Genomic DNA, 19,259 nt, shown 5'->3' on the forward strand with positions numbered 1-19,259 from the left:
GAGAAGCAGGTGCCTTCTCCTTCAAGAAAAAAAAAAAGCCTTCTCATTAATGCTCTCTAATGCTTTATAGAAACTTAATTGTGGCTTCCTGTGCTCCCTGCTCTGGTCCTACCAGCTTCGCAGTATCATCCGTTCCTAGGCAATCCAGCGCTCCCAGAGAAGTTTTCGGAATTACTTAAGGGGATGGTGAAACCAACAGGGCATAAGGATTCTTCAGGGAGTTTTATTTTTTTGTTTGTTTTTTTAATTGCCCAGGACTATCCAGTATCCTGAAGAACCACAGAAATGTATTAGAAGCTAAGAAATGTAGGTACTTACATCTCCCGTTCAGATTGTGTGTGTCCATGAACGAGAACGCCTCGTCGCAGTTGGTGCCTTGCTCGGCATAGCTCTTGTCCATTGAGTTCACCATCACGGTCATCTCCTGCCGGGTGCTGCTCATTGTCTCCTTCCGCTTCTTGGCTAGTTTCCTTAGGACAAAGAGTTCATTATATAGACATGCAATGTGAATGGAAGATGGGGCCTTGACATGTGTATTGAGTCCAGGAATAACTTCTATGGAGTTATTGGTATTCATTCAAAACATCTATTTATGGTGGCTTTTAGATGTCAGGTTCTCTGCCAACTGTACGGACGCAGAGATGAAAAACATCCTCTGCCCGTCCTCAAAAAACCCACAGCGACATCAGGAATATACAGCCTAAAATATTACTTTCTGTGTTCCTGCTACACGCTAAATTAAAATGACCAATGGCCCTAGCACAATACAATCATAATCCATTTTACTGAGAAGCTTCTAGAGTTACTTTTTGCTATATTTTTTTCTACATTCAGTGTCAAAGAGTAGATCTCCTAGTAAATATCTGCCAAACAAAACTGAAATAATCCAGGGACGGATCTAGGAGGCGTATTGTAGAACTAAAAAACAAAAGTAGGCAAGGAATGAAGAGAGCAGTGCAACTGGGTGATGTGCAGAAAGGGAGAAGGCATGACACACAGCCTACCCAGGGCAGGGGAGCTCAGGCCTCGGGTGCATCAGATGGCATATCCTGACTTCTCAGATGGCTGTGACATGACTAAATTCCCCATGACTCCAGACTAGTTCCTCACCCAGGCAGGTCAACAGAGCAAAGGGTAATGAAATTTCAAGGTGTTGGCATCCCGTGGAGAGTTTAGCAAAGGAGTAAGTCCCTATGTCCCCTCCCTCCATGGAAGAGAATACAAAAAGGTCAAGGAAGTTAGAGAGATTTCCCATTATTTTAGAGACACGGTTTAATTCTGGCCTCTGCATCCTGCTCAGTGACCGTCAAAAACTCATAATCTCAAGTTACAGATACCTGGACAAAGCCATAAAAACGTAAGGGAAGTGACACACAAATAAAAAGATGAAGCAAATTTTTACAGTTCTTACTACCGGAGGTTGTTTTATGTACCTGGGACAGCCAAGAATAGAATGAGAGATGCTTAAGAGAAAGGTATAAAGTGAGAAGGTTTAAGACTATCGCACCATAATGCCAAAGATACTACGTCCTAAAATATTCTAATTCTGCCTAAGCACTCAGCAGCATTTACAAAAGAAAATGGCAGCCATTTCTAGTAAATCATCTTGACTCTGATTGACCTAGGACACAGCAGAATTTAAAATGAGTCACATAATCAAAATCACGCCCATATTAGGTGATTGCTAATGCAATGTAAGACATTGACAACATTAGACCATATGGATAATCTTTATTGTCATTTCCAAATGCCACATAATCCAAATGCTTTCTTGCCTGTAGTTATAATAATCTTTTAATTTCATACTTTGAAGGCAGAAGGGTTGCATTAATAAGTTGCCCTTTTTATGACTAAAAGTTGTGGGAGAAAAAGATCCATTTTAAACAGAAAAATGAAAATCATCTATAACTTCTATGACAGCGTTAAAGTTGTAAAGATTTTAAAAAGCAACCCGGAGTGGCTTCTCTGGGAGCTGGCATTCTTCTCTTGCCAGCGTGCAGACCGTGATGGCCTTCTCTGAAGCCCACCCTACACCCCACCCCCCGCCTTATTTTCTAGCCTGCCATGCTAGTCTGAGCTTGGTTGTTCTCAACAGGTGTTCTGGATAGAGGCAGCAACCGGGCTCAGGTTCTGCAGCTGCGGGTACAATAACACATTTTCTCTGCACTTCTGAATCTGGCAGCTCATTGGGAACGCATTCTTAAGCCAGGTCCCCCCAGGAACACTGAAGTGGAGGACTGAGATAATTAGCTCCATAATTCAGGCAAAACATCCCCTTTACAAAACAGCCCCTTTATGCCGGAATGTCTTTGATTTGTTTTGGACTGATTTATGCAGATACCTGCCTCAATAGTCTGTTTCGTTCTGCCTATGAAGAAGGGCATTGCCAAGTTCACCAACCTTCCCTCTTTGTCTTTTCTTATTTGTGTTCTAACCTAATCCTTATAGGTTAGAAATGACAGCGAATGTGCTTCTGGTGGTGAAGGGGGTTGGGGGATGTGTGCACCAATAAAAGCTAAGCTTTGGACTGGAAAAGATCTATCTCCTTGCTAATCCTCCATCTGTGTGGATGAATGTCAGTGACGTCAAGCTACGTACTTCATTGCTGATCATCTTTAAGCACAAAAGAAACCCATTAAGGACCCATGAGAGCCAGCTCGAATCAGAGGTCCTGTCAGAGACCCACAGCTTTAAGTTTATATTAAGCACATACTCTGTTCATGAACCTTTTTCAAAACCCGGCTCACAATGCCCTTAAGCTCTAGCAGATGGATCCTCCATGGAGGTCCCAGACACTGTAAATTTCGGGAAAAAACAGAAATCCAGATTTTATGTGGACTCCTTTAATTTTTTAAATGTTGTCAAATCATTCAAATTCGAAAATTAAAGCACAATGTGGCCCCAACAAAAGAATACTTCTGCTCTCCATTAATGTAGGAACACTCATATACGTATTAGAATGGAAGGGAGTGAAACTAACATATAATGCCCAATAGAAAGTGTGTGACAGTACTTTACAAGTGTTATCTCATCTGATCCTAGTAATCCTGTAAGAGCTCTTACTTCCTAATTTACACATGAAGGAGATGGGCCTCAGAGAAGTAAGGTGACTTATCCAAATGTCACAGATGGCACCCCAGATCCCTTGACCCCAAAGACACCCATTCCAGAACAATATGTTATTTCTAGTGAAGGATTTCATTACATTTCCTTACAAGTTACATTAAAATCAATACCAACTTGTATGAATACTCTATCTTCTCATAAGTAAATATAATGCTTTGGAAAAGTAAGATTAACTTACCGGCACCTAGCCAATTACACAAAGAGATGGTGTTCAATATGCTTGTTAATGGAATTAATCATTATCGTACCACAGTATTATTTTCTACAACCTACGTATCAAAAGTAGCTTGCTTGGTTATGGAGGTTTTGAGTTATTGCTTGGAATTTTCATTTTTTCTTATACATAGACAGCTAAATGCTGTGGTCCATAATTACAGATTGCTGAGGAAGGTTGGATTTAGAACTGAGGCTTGGAAATGACTGTGGATAAATGGAAGTTTTTTTTCTCTTTTTTTCTATTTCTCTTTTAAGCTTTGTGTTTCAGATCTGGATTTTTTTAAGTGAAAACTTCTAAAACTGTCAGAAAAACTTTGTGAACATAATGAAATAAAGTGTTTTGTGCAGGGAAACCCCTAAAGTGAAAGGACTTTTCTCTGCAATCTTATTTAAAGACACAAGGAAATTTATTTCCCATTTTGATTTTTAACAGATTGTTGCCTAAAATATTTTTAATCTCCAATCTCCAAATGTAGTTCCATTAATCTCAAAGGCCCATAATAATAATAACAAATTTCTAACAACATCTAAAAATGGATCATAAAAAATTAGAGAGAAGACTTGTTTACAGTCCAACATGTAAAGAGCTTGGAAGTCATCAGTCTGTTCTAACAAGTAAAAACCTGAACAAACTGAAAATCAACAACTCTTCTTAGCTTTTTGTCAGATACTTGAGGTTACAGGACAAACTGCGGCTCCCAAAACCACAGAGACAAACAGGTGAATACAAAGAAACCTAACCCACCAGAACAGAAACTGATGAGCAGAGAGCTCTGTGAGAACCAGCACCAGAGTAGGAAAGCTTAAGCCATAATTAATGAATTAATGAGGCTCAGGTGGACAAGTCTGAGACTTAAAAACTCTAGAGGGGTGTCTAGTCTTAGGTACCCACACTTTTGTGAGTTGTATCCCTAAGAGCCCTACCAGATCATCAAGGTAAAGATTGGAGGAAAAAACCCTTAAGCTTCCAGCAGAAGGAGACGGAAAGCAGCCACTTTGAAATACACCCAGAGCAGAGCATTTCTGTCCTTCTTGAAAAAGATCGCCCTCGAGAGGAAGAATTACTAGAGCCTAACCCGTTGGGGCTTTATCAAAGCCTAACCTATCTGGGGGAAAAGAAATCTCCAACTCCAGTTCCCTACAGCCATCCTGTCCCACCCAGTGGTGGGTTACTGAGAAGCACTAGAGAAGGTCACAGCCTTCTAGAAGCACAAATTCATGAAAAGACTAAGACCTAATCATAGATCTATAGAATGCCTTCCCTCCCCCAGTACCCACTATTACATTACTAAAGATCTATTTACAGCAGTTCCTTTTATCCAGTACATCAAGTCTGGATGTCAGTAAAAAATTACAAGGCATATTAAAAGGCAAAAAACACAGAAGACACAGACCAAGCATTGGACTAAGACTCAGATGGCAGGGATGTTGGAATGATCAGATAAGGTATTTACAATAACTATGATTAATATGCCAAGGACTCTAATGGAAAAAGTAGACAACATGCCAGAACAGATGGATAACATAAGCAGAGATGGGAATTCTAAGTAAAAATATAAAAATAAATGCTAGAGATAAAAAAAATCTGTAACAAATGCAAACAATGCATTTGATGGGATCATTAGGAGAGTAGACATGGCTGAGGAAAGAATCTCTGAGATGAAAGATATGACACTAGAAATTTCTAAAACTGAACAGTAAAGGGAAAAAAGACTGAAAAAAGATAGAATACCCCAAAACTATGGAACAACTACGAAAGGTGTAATATACATGGAGTGAGAAACCAGAGTAAGAAGAAAGGAATCGAAACAATATTTGAAGCGATAGTGATGGAGAATTCCCCCAAATTATGTCAGACACTGGAATAAATCGGAGAAGCTCAGAGTATACCAAAAAGGATAAATGCCAACAAATCTACACTGAAGCATATCATATTCAAACTGAAAATATGTCAAAGATAGAGAAAAAAAATCTTGAAAGAAGACACAGGGGAGAAAACAGCTTACTTACACAGGAGTAAAAATAAGAATTGTATCTGAATTCTCCTCAGAAACCATGAACCAAGAAGATAGAAAAGTGACATATTTAAAATAGTGAGAGAAAAAAAAAAAAACCCAACAACCTAGAATTCTGTCTGTACCCTGTGAAATTATCCTTTCAAAGTGAAGGAAAAACAAAGATTTTCTCAGACAAAAATTGAGGGAATTTGTTGTCAGTAGATCTGCCTTGCAAGAATTTTTAAATGGAGTTCTTCAGAAAGAAGGAAAATGGTATAGATCAGAAATTCAGATCAACATGAAAAAGGAAGAGGCCTAGAGAAAGAATAAATGAAAGTAAAATAAAAACTGTTATTTTCTTATTCTTAATTGATCCAGTAAATAACAGTTTCTTCAACATGATAATGGCAACAATTGATGATAGTTTAAGTAAAATGAACTATCTAAAATTACGCTATCTGTGATGCAGAATAATGTCATGTGAAGGTAGAGTTGGATTAGTAGTAAATGTATATTGCTAAGTATAGGGTAACACTAAAAAAGTAAAAAAAACACAGAAAGGAAAGAAAATGGAACAATATAAAATGCTCAATTAAAACCACAAAGTCAGAAAAAAGACTGAAAAACAAAAATAGGAAGAAGGGCAATGGATAGAAAGCATAACAAACATGTAGAAAATAATTCAACAATATCAATGATCGTTTTATGTATTAATGGTCCCAACACCAATTAAAAGACAGAAACCATCAGAATGGTCACAAAACAAGACCAAAATAATATGTTGTCTAAAAGAAACTCACTTTAAAAATAAAGATACATACAAATTAAAAGTAAACGGATGGAGAAAAATATACAATATTAATATTAATCTAAAGAAAGCAGGGATAGCTACATTAATTTCAGACAGAGCAACGTCAGAGCAAAGAAAGTTATCGGAAGTAAAGAAGGGCATTACACAATGATAAAGAAGTCACTCATCCAAGAAGACCTAGTCTTTAATGTGCCTAACAACAGAGCGTCAACGCACGTGATGCAAAAACGGACAGACTGGCAAAGAGAAATAGATGAATCCACTGTCACAGTTGGAGACTTCAACACCCCTCTATCAGAAATGGACAGATCCAGAAGGCAGAAAATCAGTAAGGACATAGTTGAACTCAATAGCATCATCAATCAACTTGATATAACTGACAGCTATTGAATACTTCAGTTGACAATGTTAGAATACACATTCTTCTCAAGTTCACAGAGAACATTCACAAAGATAGAACATATTCTGGGTCATAAAACACACCATGATAAATTCAAAAGAATAGAAATTATGCAGTGTTTACTCTGAGACCACAGTGGACCTAAATTAAGAATCAGTAAGAGAAGTTAGCTGGACAGTCCCACAATGAATAGAAATGAAACAACACTTTTCAACACATGGCTCAAAGAAGAAATCTCAGGGGACATTAAAAAAATATTTACACAAGGGATACAGGAGTGCTGATGCCTAGGGGCACTTGTACCCCAATGTTTATAGCAGCACTCTCAACAATAGCCAAATTATGGAAAGAGCCTAAATGTCCATCAACTGATGAATGGATAAAGAAATTGTGGTTTACATACACAATGGAATACTACGTGGCAATGAGAAAGAATGAAATCTGGCCTTTTGTAGCATCGTGGATGGAACTGGAGAGTGTTATGGTAAGTGAAATAAGTCATACAGAGAAATACAGATACCATATGTTTTCACTCTTATGTGGATCCTGAGAAACTTAACAGAAGACCATGGGGGAGGGGAAGAAAAAAAAAAGTTAGAGGGAGGGAGCCAAACCATAATAGACTCTTGAAAACAGAACAAACTGAGGGTTGATGGGGGGTGGGAGGGAGGGGAGGGTGGGTGATGGGTATTGAGGAGGGCACCTGTTGGGATGAGCACTGGGTGTTGTATGGAAACCAATTTGGCAATAAATTTCATATTAAAAATAAATAAATAAATAAAAATAAAAAATAAAGAATATTTTAAACTACATGAAAATGTAAACACAACTTATCAAAATTTGTTGGATGTAGCAAAAGCAGTGATTAGAGGGAAATTTCTGGCACTGAATGCAAATATTAGAAAGCAATAAAGATCTAAATCTAAATATACAAAGAACCCTTAGAAGGCAACAACAAGAAAACAATCTGATTAAAAAATCCTTAAAAGACCTTAACAGACGCCTCACCAAAGACGACTAACAGATGGCAAATAAGCATATGGAAAGATGCTCTAGGGGTGGCTGGGTGGGGTTGAGCTTTCAGCTCAGGTCATGATCTCAGGGCCCATGAGTTCAAGTCCCACACTGGGCCCGGTGCTGACAGCAAAGAGCCCACATCAAATCTTCTGCCCACCCCGTCCCTCCCCCACTCGTGTGCTCTGTCTCAAAAATAAGTAAAAAACATTAAAAGAAAAAGAAAAGATGCTCCACATCATACATCATCAGGGAGTTGCAAATTAAAGTAACAAGATATGATTACAAACCTATTTGAATGGTCAAAACCCAGAACGCTGACAACACCAAACACTGACAGGGATGTGGAGCCACAGGAACTCTCACACATGGCTGGTGGGAGTGCAAATTGGTACAGCCACTTTGGAAGGTAGTTTGGCAGTTTCTAACAAAACTGAACACACTCTTATCATATGAGCCAGCAATCACGCCCAAAAGAGTTGAAAACTTACGTACACACAAAAATCTGCACACAGATGTTTATAGCAGCTTTACTCATAAATGCCAAAACTTGGCAGCGACCACAATGACTCTCAGTACACGAATGGATAAATACATGCTGTGGCACATCCAGACAATGGAATGTTATTCGGCACCAAAAAGAAATGAGCTATCGAGCTATAAAAAGACACGGAGGAAACAAATGAACATTATGAAGTGAAAGAATCGTCAATCTGGAAAGGCCACATATTGGCCTTTGTCAATGTAGGTTTATCAGTTGTCTGAAGGGTGCCAACATAGTGCAGGGTGTTGGGAGTGAGGAAGGGTTGTGTATATGGGGCAGAGGGTATAAAGGAACTCTGCACTTACTGCTCAATTTTGCTGTAAACCTAGAAGTGCACTAAAAATAAAAAATTACAATAATCCCTACAATAAAATCAGAGGGGGGAAAAAGTTATAGCCCTAAATTTCCAAACTTGAATAAAGGTGGGGAAGGAAAGAAGTGCTGAGATGAACTCATATTAAATGTGTGGTACTTCATGTTCATTACATTCCATGATTTCTCTTATATTTCTTGGTGTAAAAAAAACATGGGATGGGGGTGAAAGAAATGGGAGAAAACTTCTTGGCAAGTTATTAACTTTGTGATGGTTATGAATCAGAACTGGTAAAGAAGCATGATGAAGAATGAACTCTTTAGCGTTGGTGTTTTACACAATGGCTGCCAATCAGGACCCAAGTGCAGGATGGTGGGAAAGGAAGCAGGGGCGCCTGGGTGGCTCAGTGGGTTAAGTATCTGATTTCCGTTCAGGCCACGATCTCACGGTTCCTGGGTTCGAGCCCCACACTGGGCTCTGTGCTAACAGTTAAGAGCCTGGAGACTGCTTCAGATTCTATGTCTGCCTCTCTCTCTGCCCCTCCCTTGCTTGTGCTCTGTCTCTCAAAAATAAATAAACGTTAAAAAAAAATTAAAAAAAACAAACGAAAGGAAGCAGAAAGAACTCTTCCTCCCCTCTCCTCTCTGAAACTGAACAGAGTGGAAATTGTGAGAGGATCGGGTTGGAAGGACATATTGTCATGAGTACCAAGCAAATTCAAGGGAAAGGAATCCAAGGCTCAACCTCCATAGGGATTCTAGTCATTCTGTTTATCGAGACTCGGAGTGATAGGACATGGTTCACCAAAGAGCATGGCTGCTGCCTCCTCACCCCTGTTAGGGATCCTGCCATGTTGGGTTATATCAACAAAGATAGTGGTTGAGAAATGACTTAGTAGCACTGACCTGAAGATCAGTGGCTGGCTATAGAAAAGGTGTCTTCACTTTAAAATTATTTGTCAGTTAGAAGTCTACTGCGATGGCAAAACTTGAGGATTTTCAAACTGTATATAGACATAAGAATGAAGAGGCAAATGGCTTTCTGGTCCTGGCTTCTACAATTAACTGTGTGCTCTGACTTAATTAAGGACTGGGGCGGAGGCTGGAACCGAGAAGAAGTATTTAATTTTTCTCACAGTAGGGTTGAAATAGATATTGGCTGAGTCAAAGAATGCATACATTATACCAAATTGCTAAGATTCAGCTGAATAAACCTAAGTGGAAAAGGGGCTGTCTCCTTAAAGATGGATCTGAGAGAATTACCAGAAAACGTTGTTTTTAAAGGTAAAATTTTAAGGGAAAAAACAACAGTGGTCTGACATTTAATTATTTCAATTCAAAAGAAGTAGCACTACAAAGACTAATAGAAAAACAACGACAATAATTATAAAAACTCATGTAGAACTTCAGATACACCAGGAACTTTACGTTCATTAACTTCTGTTTGTGCCTACAACAGCCCAGTGAGGAAATTACTATTATCACTCCTATCAGAGAGACGGAAACTGAGGCACAGTGGGATGAAGTTTCCCAAGGTCACATGGCTAGTGAACTCCAGACACCTGTCATTGGTTTCCCATGTTGAGATAAAATCACCTCCATGAGAGTGTCATTGGCATCACTGACCAAAATTTATCAGATGCTTAAATCTGGATGCCAAAAACAAAGGCTATTGACCCTGCCGGTTGGGACTTTAATAGTTATTGACTGAGGTAAGAGTGTTCTTTTATCATCACTGCTAACTGTATCATCATTTTAGAAATGCACTCGTTCTGTCTCTTACAGACACATTACTGTAAAACACTCTATCTGCCCGGCTGCCTCCTAGTTTTCACTGACCAGTAAATACTGACTAGTAAACATGGTGTGTGTTTATCACAAAGAATACAGTTTCATGGTAAGACAAGTCAAGATTTCGTTGGGTCTCTTTCAGAGTTTGCCGCTTGACTGTGTGATGAGATAAAATGATAGGCTGATGTGGCAAAAGGAAGACAGAGGAGGGCTGAGATGCTTGTCTTCCTACCCTGCAACTGAGAAGTGGGGACAAATTGTACTAACACATCCCTTTAGGCCACAGCTTTATTTCAGGTGACCTAGTGATGCAGATGTCCTGGAATGCCTCACTGGCAAGTCAGGGCATCTGCAAAGGAACACACACTAGCAAGAGAAGGGAAAAACAATGGCAATCTTGTAGGCAAGTAGCTGCCAGAATCTCTCTTTGTACACACACACACACACACACACACACACACACACACATGCATAACCCTGTGTATTACATGTTGAAGAGGCTCAAAGAACAGAGTTCTAGTATACAAATTTAATAAAAAAAATAGTCTTTCTCTTCCAAATTTAGACATTGAATAGGAAGTATTCGGAAAAAAATGACTTTCCTCTAAACTAACTTGAAATTACATGAATTACAATCTCGGATCACTTCAAAATCATGACATACATCTTTTGTGTGACTGTGATGACAGTCATTAGCGTGAGTTATAACAAATAAAGGAATTGGAATTCTAATGTTATTTATTACAATGAAAGGCATTAAAACATGTGGGAACAAAACCAATTTCAATATTCTCACATATTCAACACTATTTTGGGGATTAACAAAGTTATGAATAGAAGAAGCTGCTATTTTCTGAATTGGGTCTGAGTACCTAAAGCTTCTGAACAGGAGAGGTTCAGCTAATGAAAAGTAAAGTTTCCCCCACCCTTGAATTTCAAAGGAACATCTGATGAGAAAGCATCACCCATATATGGTTTGGGAGCCATTGTTTTCATAACTCAGCCAACAGGTATTTTACTATGTTACTTGGCCAATGTTGGCCAATGTTAGTGTCAGCTGCATGAGAACAGGGCTTTGCTCCATATTTCCTGTCCTAGAACTGTCTCTGACATGTGGTAGGCACTCAACAAATATTTCTACTTGTTCCTAAAATTCTGAGTATCTGATTAATCATGATACCTTATTTCCTGATCATACAAAATACAGGAAGACCATAAATGTGTGTGTGTGTGTGTGTGTGTGTGTGTGTGTGTGTGTGTGTGGTGTGAGAATGATAGAGAGAGAGAGAAACTCTGACACACACGTAAGGCTTTGAAGGTACCTCGGTTAGAGCTTGCAGATGACATGTATTTCTCATGGCTTGAAATACACAGCCAGTTCATGTTGCTGCAAATGGCATGATTTCATTCTTTCTCATTGCCAAGTAGTATTCCATTGTATATATAAACCACATCTCTTTTTTCCCCTCTCTTATCAGCTTTATTAAGAATTAACTTACATGCACTAAACTACATCCGTTTAAAGTGTATGATTCAGTGAGGTTTGGCAGCATACTTGCCCTTGAAGCCATCACTCCCAGAAGATGCCTAGTATCCTTTGTCCATAGCCCCAGGCAACCACTGCTCTATATTGGTAATTGCTTACATGGTCACCAACCAGTAGGTTACATTTGATATAAATGGAACCATGCAGATTGTACTCTATAGTGTCTGACTTATACTCCGCATAATTTTGAGATTCATCCAGATTGGGTTTATCAGCAGTTAACAGCAGCAGTAAAGTGCTGCTATAAACAACTAGAAGGTATTATGCTCAGTGAAGTCAGTCAGTCAGAGAAAGACAGATATCATGTTTTCACTCATATGTAGATCTTGAGAAACTTAACAGAAGACCATGGGGCAAGCGAATGGGAAAAAATAGTTACAAACAGAAAGGGAAGGAGGCAAACCATAAGGGACTCTTAAATACAGAGAACAAACTGAGGGTTGATGGGAGGGGGTAGGAGAAAGGGAAAAATGGGTGATGGGCATTGAGGAGCGCAATTGTTGGGATGAGCATTGGGTATTGTACGTAAGCGATGAACCATGGGAATCTACTCCAAAAACCTAGAGCACACTTTACACACTGTATGTTAGCCAATCTGACAATAAATTATATTAAAAAAATAAGAAATACACAGCCAGTTTGTGGGTGTAGATGTTTTACCTTTTTCTAAGTGGTGACAAGGAATTAAAAAAACACAACGTTCCAAAAATAATTTGAATTTAACATTATTCCTATACCCACCTGGGAGGAAAAGGGTCAATCCTGAAATGCACTTTATTATCACTCTCCTCCATTTTCATCTATGTGCTCAGGCACCTTTCTCCCTTCCCTAGGTTTTCTTTCCCACCAAAGAGAAATTCCTTGGGAGCCTCTCAGGCCCCCATTTGCCTCTCATTCTATATTTGGCTCTTGTGCCTGGACAGTGAGAGCTCCTGTCTTGTAATCATTTGACTCATGATTTAAGCTGAATTGCTCTGACCACATGCTGTAGCAAGGACCAGCGCGCGCGCGCGCGCACACACACACACACACGCACACACACATTCTTCTCTCCAAAATCCACCTGCAGACAGTGCCCTCTTGGACAAACATATCCTCCTCTTGGGAGTAACTCACAGCTCATATGAGCACCTAAGGTAATTTCCCAAACCAGCCCAAGATTTTTAAACACTAAAAAAAGTCAGTAGTAAAAATAATGGATGCAGTATCTGTCATCCTTAGTAATATTTTGTTTAGTTTTATTCCTCATATCAGGGCAATATGGATCCAGAGGGACTGGAACCAGCCACGGCACAGAAAATATGAGACGGGTACAATCCACAATAGAGCAAAATGGGAATAAAGTGACATTAGTGATGGCGGGTCCCTACTCCTAGGCAGCTTATGTTGCCAAATTCCATGTGTGCACATTAACTTGAAATTCAGTGGTTTCAAAAATGTCACTCTGCAGTGAGACTAAACTGGTGTCCTGTTGATCCTCTATCAGACTGTAAGTACAAGTGAGAAAGGAATTTTTAATGCATGTCACATTGGAATGATACCTCCAGTTTCTTCTTGATGAAATTTGTTAAGCTCACTAAGAAACTGGAGTGCCTGTGTCTAACAAAAACAGAGCAAGTTGTTGGTGTCCGCACATAGGGAGACTGGAGACCAATGAAAAATAAAACTGCATATTCTGTATTCTAATTTAAGCAGTGATAATACCATAAAATCCAGGTGACCCCTTGGATATGCAGAACTAAGTATCCAAGAAGCTCATAAACAAATAGGATGAAAGTTTTGAACAAAATCATTCTATTTCAAGTTTAAAATATAGCTGCTGGTTAATTTATCTTGGAACAAATACAACCTCTTTCTTTAGGGGCTCTAGCAATCCTCTTGGAACAGAGCGACTAAAAGAGATTATTCTAGAAGCACTAGCTTTCACCCACAAAGGGATGTCCCCTTGTGCTTGGATCCAGAGGTCATTCACTAGGCAGAATATGGCCCCTTGAAGATGTCTACCTCTTAATCTCGAGACCTATGAATATGTGTTACACTACATGGCAAAAGAGAATTAAGGTTGCAGATGAAATTGAGGCTGCTAATCAGCTAATTGTAAGATAAAGATATTATCCTAAATTATCTAGGTGGCCTGATGTAATCATGGGGCTTCTTAAGTGGCAGAATAATAGGTCAAAGATGTGGTATGAAAAAGACTCAACCCACCTTTGCTGGCTTTGAAGGAAGGAATCACAAGCCAAATAATTGAGTGGTTTCTAGAAGTTGAAAAAAGCAAAGAAAGAGATCCTCCCTTAGAGTCTCCAGAGGGAATGCAGTCATGCTAACACCTTGATTTGAGGCCAAGGAAATCTGTCAGACTTCTAACTTACAGAACTAGAGATAATAAATGGTGTTGTTTTAGTCACCAAGCTCATAGCGATGTGTTATAGCACCAATAGGAGGCTAATATAGCTGCAGTTAATCGGTGCTCAGAATTTTAATATTATAAATATTATTAAATTATTAAATATTCAATATTTAATATTACGGGCATTTATGTGGACATTTGACCGTTTGGCTTTTCTAAAACATATTTATCAATCATTCTTCCCAACCCACGCCTACAGTTTCTCATGAACATATCCGAAATGATCACTTTTTGGTCAAATATATTCCTTCCTTCATGAAAAAAATATAAAAATCACACTTAAAAATTTTTACCTGTGATTCTCAATTTGTAAGTTTCTCTTTCTTATAGATAAAGGCAAAACAAAATAGATTTCTTTTAGTATTTTGGTATGCTGGTAGTGCAAAGTTCTTACTCGTTAATAAAAATGTGAAAAGCAAATAATCTGGCCTTCACATGCTGTGTGTGTATATGTGGAGTGTGTGTGTGTGTGTGTGTGTGTGTGTGTGTGTGTGTGTGTGTTTGTGTGTAGAGAGGATAATGGGAAACAAAGGGAATTTTTTTCAAAATTAAAATGAAATCTTAAAAGTATCACCAAAGTTGTTCTGAGTTAGTATTTTTAACAAATTGTGTTTTCCAACATACTTACAAAAGTGTTTGCTAATCTGATGGGTATAAAAATGGTATCTCATATTGTGTTGATTTTCATATACTTGATTGTGTGGGAGGCTGATTATCTTTCAAATATTACTTAGCTATACATTGCTATCTATAAAATGCCTATGTGTATTTTATATCCATTTTTCTATTTGGGTTGTCTTTTCTTATTGATGTCCAGATGTTTTTTATATTTAGGCCACTAGTACATACTTTGATATATAAATATTAACATTTTTTCCAAATCTATAGCTTATTTTTCAATTTTATTTATGGTGTTTTTGGTTTACAACAGTTTATAATTCTGATATTCAAGTGTATCAATTATGTCTATTACAGTTTTGAAGTGTTCCCTACCTGAGGTCATAGAGGAGAATATCTGTATTTTATTACATACTAAGGACCTTTTTCTTCCTAGTGACAAAGACAAAGGGGATGGGTTAGATGCTGGCTTGTCGCATATGGCAGAAAGATAAGCTGACAACAGGGTAAAAGATGCTGGTGAAAGTAGTTGCTGTAGGTCCAGAAGCATGGCAGTCTTGCTTCACTGATCACCCTTTGCAGCCAGATTGTGGTCTCTAACTGCCATTTCTTACTAAAAGAAACCAGAGTTTCTGGAAGCAATGGCTGGTTCCAGTCATGGGGAAGACAATGCACAAGAAGCACTGAGAACCTTCAGTCGTGCCAGGAAATAGGGAAGCTCTCAAAGATTTCTGGAGTAATGTCAAAAGAACACAAGGACAACCTGAAGGGGCTCCTACTGACCAAAGATTAGATACTTTGAACACCCAAACAGGCATTACTGTAAACTATTCCCAAATACCAAACATGTTAACATCTCTGAGCCCATCGTGATATTGTTGGCCAATGCATAAAGTTGTTATGGCGCCAATTCATTCTGAAATTGGAAAATAAAGGGAAGAAACAAAACATTTATCTCAAGTTCCTGTATGAGCTGTATTTTAAGGTAAGCAAATAGTTAAGTAGAGAATGGTACTTAATAAATACAGATGGAATGGAAGAATTAGGGTGTCACCATTTTGAAATCCCTAATAAAATAATAGATCTAGGCAATCATCATCAGTAGCTTAAAAAACCATTAAGTGACAGGCTGATGTGGAACTTTATAATGGACGGATTGGGTTGACAAAACCACCACCCACTAATCAATCTGAGTATTATGCACTTCCTGATGCAAGGTACTAGGAAGTACAAAGCATCACCTATGAACAACTCTTACCAAAATAAGAAATCTGAATCTAATGAAGAGTCTAGCTCTTGCCCCAGTTAATAGAAAATACAGATAATAAAAGGACATGTTAAATGACACTACAAGAATGCATCAGCCAAGTTCACAATGTGAGCAGTTCTATGGGATGAATGGTTTACTCAACAAACAAATAAGGTAGAGTACAAAATACTATTCTATGTTCTGAATGAAGAATCATGTATGAGAAGTTAAGTGACCAGGACAAAATCCAGGCCTCCATTGCTTTACTTCATTGTTTCTAACACATTTTGACCAAGACCTCTAGCTTGACAAGCTCATAATCAGAATGAACTTTCATACAGGCGTTTTGATTTTTCCATGTTTTAATGGAAATTCATAGAAATAAGAACTGAGATGCACACGCCATATGAAGTCGGTGAATGGACTGTTCCCAACGCAGAGTTCAAAAAGTAACAATAAGCCTGATTTTTGAAATAAGGAAACTAAATTTCCTTTTAATTGAGCATTTTGTCTTGAAAGGGGGTTCTCCTTCTCACTGACTATCTTTCCCCTTTTCCTGTGATTGAAGAGTCACAGGACTTAAGTAAAAAGAGAGAAACTGAACCCTAATCAGGTGAAAGCTGTGTGATTCTTTGAAGCAAATAACACAGACATGAAAGACATTTCCTGCAATGTATAACAGACTTTCAAATTATCTTTCTCTAACTAATTAGCATTTTAGAAAAATTGGGTTTAATCATTAAAGAAGACATCTGTTTATCTGGGAGCTGTCTCATGGATAGTGTTGGCAACTTTCAGGGGCTATGTACCCAGCAGGTACTGCATATTCTTTTGATTTCTGATGCAAAGAGAAAAACTCTACCATCCCCCTCTGCACCCCCAACTAATTCAAACATAACGACTTGTCTGTGTCATGCGATGGTGGTTTTCACTCACATCAAAAGAGTTAAAGGGGTACAGACACTGGGTAGAAGGTATCTGGAAACTTCTCTTGCACATACTATATATACAGAGAAGAGATTGGTGACTTTGTTTCATTTCTAAAACCACTGTTTGTTCCCCTCCATATTAAATGGCATGACAGCAGACGTGTATTGACATTTGACATAATTCCCAATCGTATGAGGCGTTGTCGTGAGCAGTTTGATCGTTAAGGCTCCTGGGGGTGGGGGAAACAGCAAAGATGAGGCCCATCACATGCAGATTTCTTTTTTAGTCACGTAAGTTTGGATTGCTTGGGAGTTGTGCCAGGCCATGTTCTTCTGTGAAGGGTCTCCTCACTGAGGCAAGGAGGATCCTCACTATGTCACTTGCCAATGATGTTTAGAACTACAAAATGTATGCAAAAAGGATCTGTAATATTTGACACTCACATATTAAGATTAATAGGGTTAAAAACCTTTTGCTAAACTATCCACTGGAAAGATTGGTTGAATTTCTATCCATCAACTCTAGGCCACTGATATGAAGCCCTGTTGACATTTAATTCTGACAAGATACAATAATCAATTCTCACAATTGCTGCATCTGGCTATGCATGTCAGAGCTTATTCATAATTAGCCAAACGACTTTCAGAAAAAAGATACATAAGGTATGAGCTGCCTATGGTGCAGTCCTGGTGTCACTCTGTGGAAGGCTTTGGAGGTGAAGCTGAGAAGTTGACAAATAATTCTGAGACAAGAAGAGTTATGCTGAGCAGGAAATAATATATTAGGGATTATATTTTAGGAAAATGAACTTTCCATTTTCTCTTATCACCTCATACCTCCATTACCTCTCCCTCTCCTGTCAGATGAATACTTCTTTTTACAAAGACTTTTCTTCAGCATTTATTTATTTTTGAGAGACAGGGAGAGACAGAGTGCAAGCAGGGGAGAGGCAGAGAGAAAGAGAGACACAGAATCAGAAGCAGGTCTAGGCTCTGAATGATCAGCACAGAGCCCAACGTGGGGCTTGAACCCACACACCGTGAGATCGTGACCTGAGCTGAAGTCGGATGCTTAACCAACTGAGCTACCCAGGTGCCCCCAGATGAATACTTCTTATTTCACTGAGCAAAGAGCAGCAACCAGAGGAGAGCCCCCTCCTCCCCTCCTACACATACTTGGCCGGAGGCTTTCTGTATGAAAGACATAGAAACTTTGTCTGGATCTCCCCATATACAATGGGAAGAGCATACCACCTACTTTCCAGGGTGATTAGGGGGGTTAAGTGAGAACACACGTAAAGCACCCTTGGTAATACTTGCTAAAAACTCGATACATAGGAAGGGAAATGAGACCACATCCTTTTCTAACAGCTGAATGCTATTTATACAACATTGCTGTTTCTTCTCGGGTATCTGGGTATCCATAAGAGATGTCTTTCTCTCTTTCTCAGTATTCATTCATTCAGCATTTTATGGGCAACCTCTGTGAGAGGTGCTAGCAGCTTAGGGTATGTATGGGGTGAAGATGACAGTCCTTGCTTTGGAGAAACTCGCAGCTGCTAGGATAGATGGGCATGTGGGAAAAGCCGAGGCAACAGCCAATAAAGCGTGTTTAATATAGCCTCCAAAAAGTATCAGGGCACACAGGAAAATGAGGGAATACACTCTGGATTATCATTTGGATAAAGCTTTTCTTTGTGTCTATTCCTATCCTACTCTGCTATGACAAATTCTCCTGATAGCAGTTTACACAATAAACATCCTCTCAAATCAGCAATAGCTAAGGGGAGAAAAAAAAAACAGAGGAAAAAGAGTTCAAGTTCATGGTAAGCAAAGTGCCTGTTTTCCAAGGGCCATCACTTGACTATTACTTCACCTGATTATTCTCACTTTGTACTATCCTAAGGGTTTGGTGCAGTATTTGATGAGTAAACTTTCATTCTGATGGTTCTCATTAGTGACTATAAAGGTGATGTAGTGTTTAATAACATCATCAGCACATAAATGCTTACATTTGATCCAAAATAAAATTAGGTATTAAAAATATTAATGATCTTTGGATAGGTAACTCAAGGGATGATCAAGAAAACACTCCTATTATAAAGTGAACCAGTAATTATGGTCACAGGTGTCAAAAGAGATATCCAAGAGCTAGATTAAGTCTTAGCTCTTTTCCCCAAATGCGTCTTATTCAGGAGAAACTATAGCTTTCCTAACTCAAAAAAATGATGTGGATTTAGTGGACCCATTTACTATACTTTGTGTTTTTTCCCCTGATTCTCTGTTGACAGTTACT

General features: G+C 38.7%; 1 protein-coding gene across 2 annotated transcripts in view; it reads right to left on the reverse strand.

Annotated features, from left to right (window-relative positions):
* The window catches only part of PTPRM (protein tyrosine phosphatase receptor type M), a 789,396-nt gene that overhangs the window by 147,690 nt on the left and 622,447 nt on the right, over window positions 1-19,259 (reverse strand). For both annotated transcript variants that reach the window (XM_042910577.1, XM_042910576.1), the window contains one exon: window positions 319-470. In XM_042910577.1, coding sequence (XP_042766511.1) covers window positions 319-470 — 152 coding nt within the window. The remainder of the gene's footprint in view (window positions 1-318; window positions 471-19,259) is intronic.

The sequence above is a fragment of the Panthera leo genome, chromosome D3 (assembly GCF_018350215.1).
Source record: "Panthera leo isolate Ple1 chromosome D3, P.leo_Ple1_pat1.1, whole genome shotgun sequence".
NCBI classification, from domain to species: Eukaryota; Metazoa; Chordata; class Mammalia; order Carnivora; family Felidae; genus Panthera; species Panthera leo.